A 14,181-nucleotide genomic window follows, 5' to 3' on the forward strand; every position below is an offset into this window, starting at 1 on the left:
TATTTGCTCTGTAAATATACTGAAAACCACTGAATTATATACTTGAAACAGGTATGCTTTATGGCATGTAAATCACATGCAAATAAAGTTGTTTCAAAAAGAAAAGTACCCATGCCTATTTGTATGGCCTCGTGCAAGTCAGCTGACTATCTGACTGCAGACTTGTCGCTTGCTCTGTGCAGCTGCTGGCTGACTGCGCGACCCGCAAGGTCCTGTGTAGTGATGAGGCGCTCTTCAGTCACTCCCTTGAGGTCCCATTTCTGAGGGGCTGGGAGATGCAAGAGAAACTGGCCAGGGGAAGTACGTCACCTCCTGTGGTCATTCCACTGCCCACAGTTCACCTACTGCTAACCATCTGCATAAATATCATAAATCCAACACTAAGTATGTATTTTATTTGTCTAACAAGTGCCATCTAGGTTGAGAGGGAAATGGAGATGAAAATGGGAAGAAGTGAGCTAGTGATGAGAGAACAGTTTTAAAAACCCCACTAGATAAAATCTTATAACTCCTTTTGGAAAACTGATCACAAAACACAGGAATGGTGTTTTTTAGAACCACTTCCTATGTCAATTTTCTGTTCTCTATGGAAGAAGCTAATATTTAAAGCAAAACAGGTATACAGCTTTCACAAGGTCTATGGTAAATTACTTCAAATATTCTAATGACCAGCTGATACATCCTTTGAATACTTCTCTGTCCTTTATCAGAGCTATTTTGTTCAGTTCTCATACTGTATCATTTACACAAAACCTGTAGTAATTAGACAAGAAAATATGAAATGGGCCATCAAGAAATATTTGTATATTAATCACAGTATGACTCCAACTCTGAGGTAGAATACCAAACTAAGAGCTAAATGTCTTTACTAAATTGTAATTTCATCACACATCAAGCTTTCTTACTCATTAAGTATACATCTGACACACAGAAAATAATTGAGCAATGGTTTGCTTCACACTTTAAAATATCGATGAATATCTTTAAATGAATTTCTTTAACCTCAGTGGTAGTTCCTGAATTTGAAACACTGATTTTCAAAGAATCGTCCTAAGATGCCTCTGGAGGATATGTAAGAAAACTGCTGGATAAAAAACAGCAGAAGAGGCTCCCTTTTAAATACCCAAGGAGGATAGTCCTGACCTGGTCAAGCTTTTCTTGCAGCTTAGATGTCTAAAAGACTGGCCCATCACCATCCACAACAGGCAAACTGTGTATGCCTTTAAATGTACCTGCCGTCACAAATGAGGAACAGAACGTACATGGGAGCACAAGTCTACACAGGTGTTTAATACAGAGGTGTAGTGTCATTTCTATCTTAAGGATAACGCTAAGTTACGTGCTGCTAAGCTAAGTCGCTTCAGTCGTGTCCAACTGTGCAACCCCATGGACTGTAGCCTACCAGGCTTCTCCATCCCTGGGATTCTCCAGGCAAGAACACTGGAGTGGGTGCCATTTCCTTCTCCAATGCAGGAAAGTGAAAAGTTAAAGTGAAGGCGCTCAGTTGTGTCTGACCCTCAGCGACCCCATGGACTGCAGCCTACCAGGCTCCTCCGTGCATGGGATCTTCCAGGCAAGAGTACTGGAGTGGGGTGCCATTGCCTTCTCCGAGTTAGACAGCATATTAAAAAGCAGAGACATTACTTTGCCAACAAGGTCCGTCTAGTCAAAGCTATGGTTTTTCCAGTGGTCATGTATGGATTTGAGAGTTGGACCATAAAGAAAGCTGAGTGCCAAAGAATTGATGCTTTTGAACTGTGGTGTTGGAGAAGACTCTTGAGAGTCCCTTGGACTGCAAGGAGATCCAACCAGTCCATTCTAAAGGAGATCAGCCCTGGGTGTTCATTGGAAGGACTGATGCTGAAGCTGAAACTCCAATACTCTGGCCACCTCATGTGAAGAGGTGACTCGTTGGAAAAGACCCTGATGCTGGGAGGGATTGGGGGCAGGAGGAGAAGGGGACGACAGAGGATGAGATGGCTGGATGGCATCACCGACTCGATGCACATGAGTTTGAGTGAACTCCGGGAGCTGGTGATGGACAGGGAGGCCATGCTGCAGTCCATGGGGTTGCAAAGAGTCAGACACGACTGAGCGACTGAACTGAACTGAACTGACTGAAGTTCTACAGACAGTAAGGCTGACCGTGTCCCAGGCACTGAGACTACAGTAGTGACTAAATAAACACGGCCCTCACCCTTGTGAACCGTGTCCTGAGAGAATGGTAATGAACAAGGTCGGAGGGCAAGGACAGAGACCACCCTGGTTGATGAGGGACAGCCTCTCCGAGGAATGTCTGTTTACGGACAACCCGAAGGATGAGAAGTCAGCCAGGAGACAAGCAGAGGGACATGCGTTCTGGGCAGTGCCCTTCACGTTACGTCTCGTGGCTGAAACGCCAGGAACATCCCGCTGGGATGCTCACTGAGCAGGTGGACGTCGGGGCCTAGAGCTTCCCGTATGGGTTTGTACTGAGTGTGTTCTGGGTTTTGAAGTACATATTCAGTCACACATGCACTTCTAGAATCCTCTGTTGCATTTGGAGAACACTGGGATGAGTCAGTAAAGTGTGAGTTTTTAATCTATCAGGTGCCTTTTGGGGGGAGGAGGGACAGCTGTAGAATTAACACAATTTCTTTTAAAAATTGAATGCTTTTAAATACCTGACATACGAAACCCTCAAAACTTAGGATTACTTAAGGAAACAATTCAAACAGGGTAAATAAACAGAGGAAACATGACTGTAAAACTCCCTCCAGAAGTTCTCAGTTATAAGTTTCCCATAAACAACCCCTATTAGAATCACGTAAGAGTCTGATAATTTTACCTTTCCCTCCAATGTTTTCTATTGCCTTTTTTTTGGCCGGTGTCACTTTCTTAACAAGTTTTATAATGCCATTTTTTTTTTTCAAAAGTTTTATAATGCCATTTTTAAAAGATAAGAAAACTAGTCCTTGGGAGAACTCTAAACCAGTTGCTGTAACAACAATGATGAAGGTGAAGAATTTACCCAACACATCCAGACTTTTCACAGCTAGAGAGTATTTACTGGTAAATCTCACTTCACAAAAGACAAGTATCCCTGCACTCTAACTCTGCACCCACTGCAACATTACTTACAGATCTGGGCTGCCCTGAGAATCTCCGGTTATAATCACTGATATCCTGATGCAATGAGACAACATCCTGAGACTGGTCATTTTCACCAAATACTGGTAGCAGTAAAGTCACCTGAATATTACAGAAAAAAAAAAAAGTTTGCACACCTTTCTGAAGCATTAATTTTTTTCGTCTTGTGTTAGCATTCAGTAAAATGAGATAAGCTTCTGAATTCAGATTTCGCTCATTTCTTTTAACAAAGGCCACACAGGCGAGGAAAGTAAGTTATTGTTTCCTTACAATAAAATCCAATTCAAAATGTTGTTTGCACTCCTGTAAAATAAAATGAACAATGGTTCAAAGGCTTTTCAATCCACACCAGGGAGCAAGTCAGTGGTTCTCTCTTTGGGCTAACGGATATTTGAAGATACAAGAACGATGAGAAAATACTCGGGAGCAAAGTGACATAAAAATATATATACTAATTATTTTGAAAGAGAAAAATTAGGGATTTCATCTTCAATTAAAATCATGACTCCTTATCCTCAGCGGCATCTGAATTCTCTTTGAATGCCACCAACCACAATACAGACATGAAGTTTCTGCATCCATCTCTACTATGATCAAAAGTGTAATACTTGACACTCTCGTATAAAGTATACATTTAACCCTGTTTCCTCTGTGGAGAGGTGAGGAGGATCACAAACGTCCTGGGGCTACATTTGGGTAATCTGAAGATGATGGAACCTCAAAAACAAGTACACTTAAAATGTAAGAGCTCCCAGAGAAATGGGAAGCGGTCAGGACAGATCTGGGTTTCAATCATCTCACTGTGTAATTTTGACCCTTCCTCAGCTCAGCTACAGAACCAGGACTTGACTGCGCAGATGCTTCCCAAGCAGCAATACACAGGAGCCACTAAGAGAGAGCAGCAGGCGACAGGAACAGCAGCTGCAGGCGCTTGTTAATACACTGAATTCTTCACTGAACATTAACTGAGCACCTGCTCTGGGCCGGGCTTCCCTGGTGGCTCAGACAGTGAAGAATCCGCCGTGATGCAGGAGACCTGCGTTCGATCCCTGGGTCAGGAAGATCCCCTGGAGAAGGGAATGGCAACCCACTCCAGTATTCTTGCCTGGGAAATCCCATGGACAGAGGAGCTAGGTGGACTATAGTCCACGGGGTTGCAAAGAGTCGGACTCTGAGCAGCTAACACTTACTCTGGGCGAGGCAGTGTGCTAAATGCTAGATACACACAAAAAGTGAAACTGCAGCCTTGACCCCGGTGCTCACAGTCCCCTGGACAGAAGGCGAGGCAGGCTTGAATGCAACGGTCATAAAGCACTGGGGGAGCCGTTACAATGGTGCCAGAGGGCAAGGACCTCCTCTGTCTGGGGTGTGTAGAACGCCTGACACGCGGGCTTGCCCTAGGAACAGGGCTGGACCTCTGGTGTGTCAAGTGTGCACACCCAGGGGAAGCGCGTGAACCTGTTGCGGTCACGGCAGCAGCATGTGCGCGATCCCCAGTGAAGCAGGTGGTCAGGCAGGTGATGAAGGGGCCGCTTCCTCTGCAGTTGGGGAACCTACAAGCTACTGTATTACAAGAACTGTATCTCCAGCTTCTAGCCTCTAGTCGACGCAGGTGTGGTCCAAAGGATGCGAATATACATATGCCTTATGAAAAGCCACGGGGGGTGGCAGGAAGAGGGAACAGGTGCCGGAACTAGTCTTCCATGCAGACCTTTGGCCTGGCCTCCGTGTTGCTGGCAGAGATGAGAGGTGCGCCAGCAGGGAAGCTTCCGCATCGACCGCCTTGTGAAATCAGCCGGAGAGGTGGGACCAAAAAAATCACTTTTCTCCTAATCACATGGCAAAAAGGGCGACAGAGGCAGAATCTGGAGATGAAGAGGCAAGAAGAAAGGAGAGAAGGCCTTGAACCTCTGTCTCTCTGAACAAAAAAGAAAGAGGTGATGGTGGGGAGTGGTAAGCCAGAACGGCGGCTCAGAGGCACACACGTGTGTGTATGCTTCTGTTTGTGTTTCACAATACATTCTACATGGTTTTATATATACAACATCCAAAAATCAGGCAAAATCAAACAGTAATCTAGACGAGCATGCTGAGGCAATGAAACTATAAAGAAAATCAAGGAAATTGGACTGTTACAATAGTCCAATTAGGCTGGTCCAGATTAGGACTATTAGGGTAGTTAGAACAGCAGTCCTGACAGTCACATGGTGGTCACCTCTAGGAGAGAAAGGTGGCGAGGGTGGGGCAGAGACTTGGACGAGGTACTGCAGAGGCTTCTGGGGCTGCAGCCAGTCTCCAGTTCTTCATCAAGGCGGTGGTTACTCTGTTCAGTTCAGTCGCTCGGTCGTGTCCGACTCTTTGCGACCCCATGGATTGCAGCATGCCAGGCCTCCCTGTCCATCACCAACTCCCGGAGTTTACCCAAACTCATGTCCATCAAGTTGGTGATGCCATCCAACCATCTCATCCCCTTCTCCTGCCTTCATTCTTTCCCAGCATCAGGGTCTTTTCCAATGAGTCAGTTCTTCACACCAGGTGGCCAAAGTACTGGAGTTCCAGTTTCAGCATCAATCCTTCCAATGAATATTCAGGACTAATTTCCTTTAGGATGGACTGGCTGGATCTCCTTGCAGTCCAAGGGACTCTCAAGAGTCTTCTCCAACACCACAGTTCAAAAGCATCAATTCTTTGGTGCTCAGCTTTCTTTATGGTCCAACTCTCACATCCATACATGAATACTGGAAAAACCATAGCCTTGGCTAGACGGACCTTTGTTGGTTACTCAGGTGTGGCTTTGTGGTAAGTCAGTGAGCTGTACTTTATTTTGTGTGCTTTTCTGTATGTCTGTTAGAGTTGGCAAAGAATTTTTGGAAACCTGTTGCTCCTTCTCTGGTTCTGTTCTGTGGTCTGTCTGGGTTGACGGCTTTCCTGTCTCAGTGGGGCTGCCAGAGGGAGCAAATGGAGGCGCTCAAGTCTGGCTGCTCGACTTGGAAGCTCTTTGTCCTGGTCAGGACTTCCATTTTCCCTGGAAGACCTCCCACGCGTTCAGGACTCATTTTCAGGCATGTATTTTAAATGAAAAATTAAATAAAGGAAAATTTGAAAAACCACGTACGACTGATAGAACACCCCACTTTGCTATATTTATTAATTGTAAAACAAAGAACTTCAGTTTCTCAGAGTTTTCAGTATTTTGTATCTCCGGTGTGTCAAAGGAATGGAGACCATTTGGTGCATCTCACGTGTCCTAACATTTCCGCCTTAAATATGTGTTTATAAAAGCCTTCCTCCTGATGTAGCTTCTGTATCAACTAGGATGGTCTAATCTGTTCTGATAATGCAATGTGGTTGTTGTTGCCAAAAGAGACTTTTTCAAAAAAGTATTGTTCATCATTTAGAGCTATCTGGATCCTCACCATGGAAGGGGAGATGAAAAATAAAGTACAACCAAAAACTAGTTTTTTTTTCAAAAGAGGTCTATGTGGGGAATATTTGCTTAAGCCTGATTGCTAGTTCAGTTATTCCTTTGCTGGAGTTACAGCAAAGACTTCTTAGGATTTGGAGTGTGGGGTGGGGGACTCATTTACCAGTTTTTTGTCTCACAACAACTAAAGGGATATCAAAGGGAATTCCCTTCTTTGGGGCATCTTACAGACATTTAACAAAAATAATGGAGAAACATCACAGAAGCTTTGGATAAATGAAGTCCTGTTAAAAATATAAGAATAATTCAAGAGTCAGATACAGAAACTATATAATCGTGTCCGACTCTTTATGACCCCATGGACCATACAGTCCATAGAATTCTCCAGATCATAATACTGGAGTGGGTAGCCTTTCCCTTCTCCAGGGGATCTTCCCAACCTGGGACTCAAGCCCAGGTCTCCCACACTGAAGGCAGATTCTTTACCAGCTGAGATACCAGGGAAGCCCAAGAATACTGCAGTGAGTAGCTGATGCTTTCTTCAGCAGATCTTCTCAACCCAGGAATTGAACTGGGGTCTCCTGCATTGCAGGCGATTCTTTACCAGCTGAGCCACAGGGAAGCCCAATTTATAAAATGGACTTGTATAAATGATGTTTTCTGGACACCAACATTACCGTTTGTCTACAGATCGGACAACTGATGGCCCCAAGCCACGAACCGTATCTCCAGTATGCAACAATGCAGGTACCTAATGGGAAGAAAACATCAATACTGATGTTGTTAAGTCCATATATCCCAAGAAAGTTTCATATATTTGAAATATTTTAACAACATCACCTACTTTAGAATGTTTTTTACTTCATCCAACCAACTCTTCAGGCAAATTCAAATCTAATAACAATTCCTAGCCACTGAAATACATTTTAATTTAAATTACAAGCTATGATACAAGCATTTTTACAATCAAAAGCAAACATGAAGCCAGAGTCTATAAAACTCTTAGAGGAAAACATAGGCAGAACACTCTGACATAAATCGCAACAAGTCCTCTTTGACCCACCTCCTAGAGTAATAGAAATAAAGACAAAAATAAACCAATGGGACCTAGTTAAACATAAAAGCTTTTGCACAGCAAGAGGAAAAGAAAACCTTCAGAACAGGAGAAAATAATTGCAAACGAAGCAACTGATGATTGCTCTACAAAACATACAAGCAGCTCATGCAGCTCAGTATCAGAAAAACGAACCCAATCAAAACATGGGCAGAAGATCTAAACAGACACTTCTCCAAAGAAATATATACAGATGGCCAACAAACACATGAAAAGATGCTCAACATCACTCATTATTAAGAGAAATGCAAATCAAAACTACGGTAAGGTATCACCTCATACCAGTCAGAACGGTCATCGTCAAAAATACTACAAACATTTAATGCAGGCGAGGAGGTGGGGGAAAGGGAACCCTCCTGCACTGTTGGTGGGAAGGTAAACTGATACAGCTTCTATGGAGAACAGTATGAAGACTGCTTAAAAAAACAGACAGACAAAAAACTAGGATTAAACTACCATATGACCCAGCAATCCCACTACTGGGCGTATACCCTGGGAAATCATAATTGAAAATGACACATGTAACCCCCACGATCAGAGCAGCACTATTTACAACAGCTAGGACATGGAAGCAACCTAGATGTCCATCAACAGACGAACAGATAAAGAAGCTGTGGTACATACATATACACAATGGAGTATTACATTTGAGTCAGTTCTAGTGAGGTGGATGAACCTTGAGCCTGTTACACGTAGTGAAGTAAGTAAAAAAGACAAAGATCGTATATTAATACATATATATGGAATCTAGAAAAATGGTACCGATGAACCTACATGCAGGGCAGGAACAGAGATGCAGACGTAGAGAAATGACCCGTGGGCACGGCGTGGGAAGGATGGGCCAAACTGAGACAGTAGCACTGACATATACACAGCACCATGTGTGAACTTGATAGCGAGGGGAAAACTGCTGCAATAGCAGGGAACCCAGCTGGGTGCTCTGTGATGACCTCGTGTGGTGTGATGAGGGGAAGGCAGGAGGCTCAGAAGGGAGGAAATGCACGTATCTATACGGCTGACTCACGCTGTTGAATAGCAGAAACCAATATAACGTTGTAAAGCAATTATGTTCCAATTAAAAAAAAAGCAAGCGTAAACTGCTTCAGTGCTGTAAGGCTTAACAGAAAGTATTGCATTTCTTATGCAAAATAAATAACTGAATATGATTGTAAACATGATAACTGACAAATCGGTGTCAACTTTCCATTCCAAATTTGATGCATGTGTTCTAAAAACACAAGTTCCATATTTTTAAAAGTTTAGAAAACCAATGCTTAAGTAACAGTATGCTTAAGTAACAGTAACTAGGTAATATGAATAAGGAACCAAAGGATACAAAGATTACATGCTTCCTGCCCAAATAAAGTTCATAATCCAGTTAAGTAATTGAGTCAGTTTTTATACTGGATGGATTGGACTTCTCGTGTCGACAAGCAGTGAAACAGGTAAACACAGCCTAATGGGAGGATTTACAGACTCTAAAAAGTGGTGGTCACTGAGCTCCGTGTATGTGCACTGAAGCTCAGACTAGTACCAAACGAAGAAGGAACATTTTTTAACACTGGCTGACGTTTACGGAGCCAGTTCATGTGCTTCTCTGCAGGCTCCCGTTTCTCGGATTGTCCAGGTTCCACTGTGCATCTGAACTAAGTGCTTCCTGGTTTCTGCTAAAGTCTTCTGTTTTCTTCCTCTCACCTCAGCCACCCAGCTTAGCCCTCTGTGTTCCTCGTTCTGATTCTTCCAGATCAACCACATGTCCACAATTCAGAGCGAGCACTGACAAGTGGACTGAGGATACCAATGCAACACACTCAAATCAATCAGAAGGTCGTTGAATCCTGAACTGTGTCATGTTAACTTTCGATACACAAGGAATACAGAATTTGAACCCAACTTTGTGGGATCAGTAAGATTTAGTTCGGCAGAACACAGGAGGGAGGATGCTCCAGGTTTTATAGTAAAAAAAAGAGTACGTGCCAGAGGCAGAAACAGTGGTACCTGAGGGGTCTGGTGAGCAAGCCAACGGCTGAAGCCTCGGCTGGCCCACCTGGATGTTAGTGACTGTGGGGGAAACTGGTTCAACAATGTAAAGATGAATTTAAATGCCAAACCGCCTGTATCTGGGATCTTCTGCTCTTAGTGCTGTGTTAGATAATATTTACTAAATACCCTGAGCAATCTAATGTCATATGGAATCTACGTGAAAGCAAAGGATCATAATCTGTGAGTATTTCCACCATCGGTAATGACGCCTCAGATCTATCTAGTACCTTTTCATCCACAAAGTCCAGTGTGCTTTGACACATGTTGACTGATTTAATCTTATTTCCACAAATTGGAATGTAGGCGTCCTTGTTTGCACATTACGTAACGGCCGCTCGCCTACGCTGGAAAACTATGGGCCAACTAATCAGACACTCGGTTCACACACATCTGCTGGGATGTGCCTGATGCTTTTTCTTGCTTCCTCAACTTTTCTCCTCTTTAAACGGGAGATCCGGGACATCCCTGTGGTCCAGAGGGTAAGATTTCACCTTCCAATGCAGAGGGTGTGGGTTCAAACCCTGGTTGGGGAGGATTGGCCACATGCCTAGTGGCCAAAAAGAACCAGAATGTACACCACAGGAGCTATATTGTAACAAACTCAATCAAGACTTCAAAAATAGTCCACATTAAAAAAAAAAAAAAGTTAAAAAATAAATAAATAAAAGGGCGATCCACCTCAACTGGATGACGGGAGAGATGACTCAATGACCTGAAGTCAGGCCACCATCTCTGCGGATCTGCTTATTTTGTAAAATGGGAATGAGACCCCACAAGATCACCGGAGAATTAAATACAATAACGTGGGTTACAAATGCAAGGAAGGGGACGTGGGGGGCTGCTGGTACCCTTGGCTCTGTAAAGGCTCAGAACCGTAGTTCACACACGGAGCTGAGCGGGAGTGCCCTCACACACCTCATACCAACATCCTTGAACTGCTGTTCCAAGCAACACATTCCTGTTTACTGTGAGGCTGAATAACTAGGTGCTGTTTTTTCTCTTTTTTTAACCTTTGGACCCACAGACAGTAAATAAATCTGTCCAACAAGTAGAGCAGGGTAAGAGGAGGAGTCTAACCTATTACCTCAGACCCAGAGGTAAAAACCAAGCGCACAGCACAGCCATCTTTCGGCTGCCGGGTTATCTGCTCAGTGAATCGCCAGGGCCCGGCCTGGCAAACAGACTCCGTTTAGCCAGCCAGACCTCCCAGATTCCCAGGCTGGCCTGGGGTCCTGGGCAAGAGGACATCAATGTGGTCAATGTGTCAACGTGGTGACATCAACGTGGCCGGGGCCACGGCCAGACTCAGCGAGGGGCTCCAGCTGACAAGGACCAGCGACCAGAGCTCCGAGCAGGGAGCAGCTGTTTTCTCTGATGACCGTTTAATTCCCCCCACCCCTCTGATTGTGCATTACTTTGCTGCTCACCAGCATTTCCAACAGATAACTAAGGATACACACTGAAATAGGTGTTTTACAATTCAGTAGCTCCTTAAGGCTAAAACTTGAGGGAAGAGGCTGAAATTAACGGATGAGGCAATAATAGTCTGGCAAGCACCACCGGAAGGAGCACGAGGCACAGAGAATCCTGCGTCACCTGGACAGGTTCCAGACTCTACTTCATCCCCAACAGCGTCAAGAGGAACACGGTACACCTCAGAATTCTGAATCTCAGACGAAAGATACAAAGGGGCGAGGGCAATACGCAGATCAACGTACGATATAGTTTTAATCAGTCTGGACGCAGAAGCTGGGTACAGCCTGGGAGCGATCAGAACCCTATCTTGGTTCAAATGGAAACAGTCTCAATAAAAATCAGGTCTAGTGATGACAGAAACCTTAAGTAGAGAGTCGCGGTATAAACCAGCGATCATGCAGAATTTGGCCCTGGCTTTGACATTAGACCGGGTTTAAAACCGAGCTCTGTCCGCCTGCAGCTGGGATGCCCTTTGCCAAACCTCAGCACAGCTGCACCTCAGTCTCCTCGTCTGTGGGCTTGGAGGAGATGCGGGTATGTTGTGTCCAGCACACAGCAGGCACGGAATAACTGAACTTCCCCCATCTCCCGTGACCACAGCCAGCAAACAGCTACAGGATACCCCACTGCTCTCGATGAACTCTTTCTGGAAGGTCGGGAAGAACATTCAGGGGTAGACAGCACCCACCCCCAGACTAAGGGTGACATCAATGTCTCCTCTCGTTCCTCCACATGCTCCAGGGTTACCGAGCCTCTGGGGGGGTCATGCAGGAACAGAGGGAAGAACCTTTGCATCGACTCAGAGTGAGAAAGGGGTAGCAGAGCCGAGAAAAGGTCTCGGGCAAGGTCCCTGAGAGAAGACCCTTCCTGACCCTTTGGAAAGAAGTAACAAACGAAGACACCTGAAAGGTGATGAGAAGAGGGCTTCAGTGACTCCCTTGTGGTGCTGATACACTTACTATTCAAAGAAACACAGTGCTGTTTACTGGGGAGGTGAATAACTAGGTTTTTTTTTTTAAGCCCACAGACACTCAATAAAAGTTGCTGACAAGGAGAGTAGGATCCCAGAAGCAATCCATCCTACTCATAAAAATACAGACGGTGGCGGAGAGAAAATTAGGACTCACGCACGCACGCACACACACAGGACTCGCGCGCGCACACACACACACACACACACGCACACACACACGTCTCGGTCTAAACAGTCCCTTTTACCCAGAGGAGCAGCACCGTTTGCTTACCGCAAAAGAGATGTCCACAGTTGGTCTCCACGGGGAGGGAAGCTTGATGTAAGCAGATCGGACAGTACATGTCAGTATAGAACTGCTGTCGGGCGGCAGCAGGTGCATCCTGGTGAGAAAAACGCGCGCACGTTGAGACACGACACACATGGGCATTGCAAAATCAGCTGCTTGCTCAAGCACACTTGAGGATACAGTCAGGACTGCGTAATCCTTGAAATCTCTGATGGGCACTCGGTTAGGGTCTTACAGGTTTGATAAACTCACGAGCCTCCGCTGCTGTTCCCCTTACCCTGCACGGGCTCTACCTTGCTTCCTGAACACGGTCTAAAGATGAAAACCTGGACTAACTCTGGAGTTACTCTATTAGAAAGAGTTAAGTTATCCTGAATTACTCTGCAGGCTGAGCTGAAGCCTTCACTCGGTGAAGAATCCGGTGGGCCGAGCAACTCTCCAAGGGTTCACTTTTCTTCTATTTCTAACATCTGCTTCATTCATACATCCCTGACCGTGTGACATGTTTGGAGATTAAATGACATAGTTATATGGGAAATCACTTTGTAAATTATAAAACGCCATCCCTGCGTGAATTATTGATAACAAGAGCTCTGGAACACAATACTACGAATATGTTTACACTATTTCTGTGTCATGGGATTAAAGTTCTATGGAGCAAGAATTCTTGTCCATTTAGTTCATGAATGAATTTCCCACGCCTGGAACAATATTTGGCATATGGTAGATGGTTAATAAATAAGAGGTAAATGGATATATCATAAAAACTCTCTTTGGAATTAAAGTTGGATTGGTGGGTAGGCAATCAATTTTTAATTTTTTTTTTTTGATGTTCGCTGTCTCAGATGAAGGTGTGCTGTGCTTTAGTCACTTCAATTGTGTCTGACTCTTTGCGACCCTATGGACAGTAGCCCACCAGGCTTCTCTGTCCATGGGATTCTCCAGGCAAGAATACTGGAATGGGTTGCCAGGCCCTCCTCTAGGGAATCTTCCCGACCCAGGGATCAAACCCGCGTCTCTTAACAACTCCTGCACTGGCAACGCCACCTGGGAAGCCCCGTGAAGGTGTATAATATCCTACTTAACCCAGCCTTCATGAAATATATTTCTGGTTCTTAGTGAGTCCATACAGCTCAAAACAAAGACGAGGCAGAGGAGAGTTCTCCTCTCTGCCTAGCTAGTTTTGTTAATTTTGACCAGAGAAGAAGAAAAAAAAAAGGAAAAAAAAAAACCTACCCGTTACAGTCATTTATTTGAAGGTCTTAGGGGGATGTATTTTAGAAAGAGTAGTTTTTCCACCACATTTCATTAAAGTCAATGAGACAGTGATTTTTTTCCTTATCAGTTAAATAGGAAACTGCTGTCTTTTAAAGCAAATTAAAATTAGCACATGAAAATATCTTAGATTAAGGCTAATCATTTGCCTAATCTGAAAACGTACAATCAACAGGATAACGAAAGGTAACTAACTCCAAGCAGGAGAGAAGCCTGTGCTTCTGTGGAAGGAATTTACGGATATTCCATCACTATTTCTTCCGCAAAAGGAGTAAGACTACGGCCTCCTCACACAAACGCGCAGACTCGTGTCACGACAGTACCTGTTCTGTTTGAAGCTGTTCCCGAAGCACCCTCACTAGCTCTTGGTTTTCTGGGTGAATATTTTGATGTGCATTTCTGTTGAAGAAAAACATAGTAAAGTTTCAATATAAAACACTGTCTGATGAATCAGTTTTCCT

At 44.4% G+C, this 14,181-nt stretch overlaps 1 protein-coding gene across 4 annotated transcripts in view; it reads right to left on the bottom strand.

Moving 5' to 3' along the window:
- RNF170 (ring finger protein 170) overlaps positions 1–14,181 on the bottom strand; it is a 33,508-nt gene that overhangs the window by 3,824 nt on the left and 15,503 nt on the right. For all 4 annotated transcript variants that reach the window (XM_027529779.1, XM_027529781.1, XM_027529780.1 and 1 more), the window contains 4 exons: positions 14,044–14,119; positions 12,431–12,539; positions 7,231–7,304; positions 3,121–3,231 (listed from right to left, as the gene is read on the bottom strand). In XM_027529779.1, coding sequence (XP_027385580.1) covers positions 3,121–3,231; positions 7,231–7,304; positions 12,431–12,539; positions 14,044–14,119 — 370 coding nt within the window. The remainder of the gene's footprint in view (positions 1–3,120; positions 3,232–7,230; positions 7,305–12,430; positions 12,540–14,043; positions 14,120–14,181) is intronic.

The sequence above is a fragment of the Bos indicus x Bos taurus genome, chromosome 27 (genome assembly GCF_003369695.1).
Source record: "Bos indicus x Bos taurus breed Angus x Brahman F1 hybrid chromosome 27, Bos_hybrid_MaternalHap_v2.0, whole genome shotgun sequence".
In the NCBI taxonomy this organism is placed as follows: Eukaryota; Metazoa; Chordata; class Mammalia; order Artiodactyla; family Bovidae; genus Bos; species Bos indicus x Bos taurus.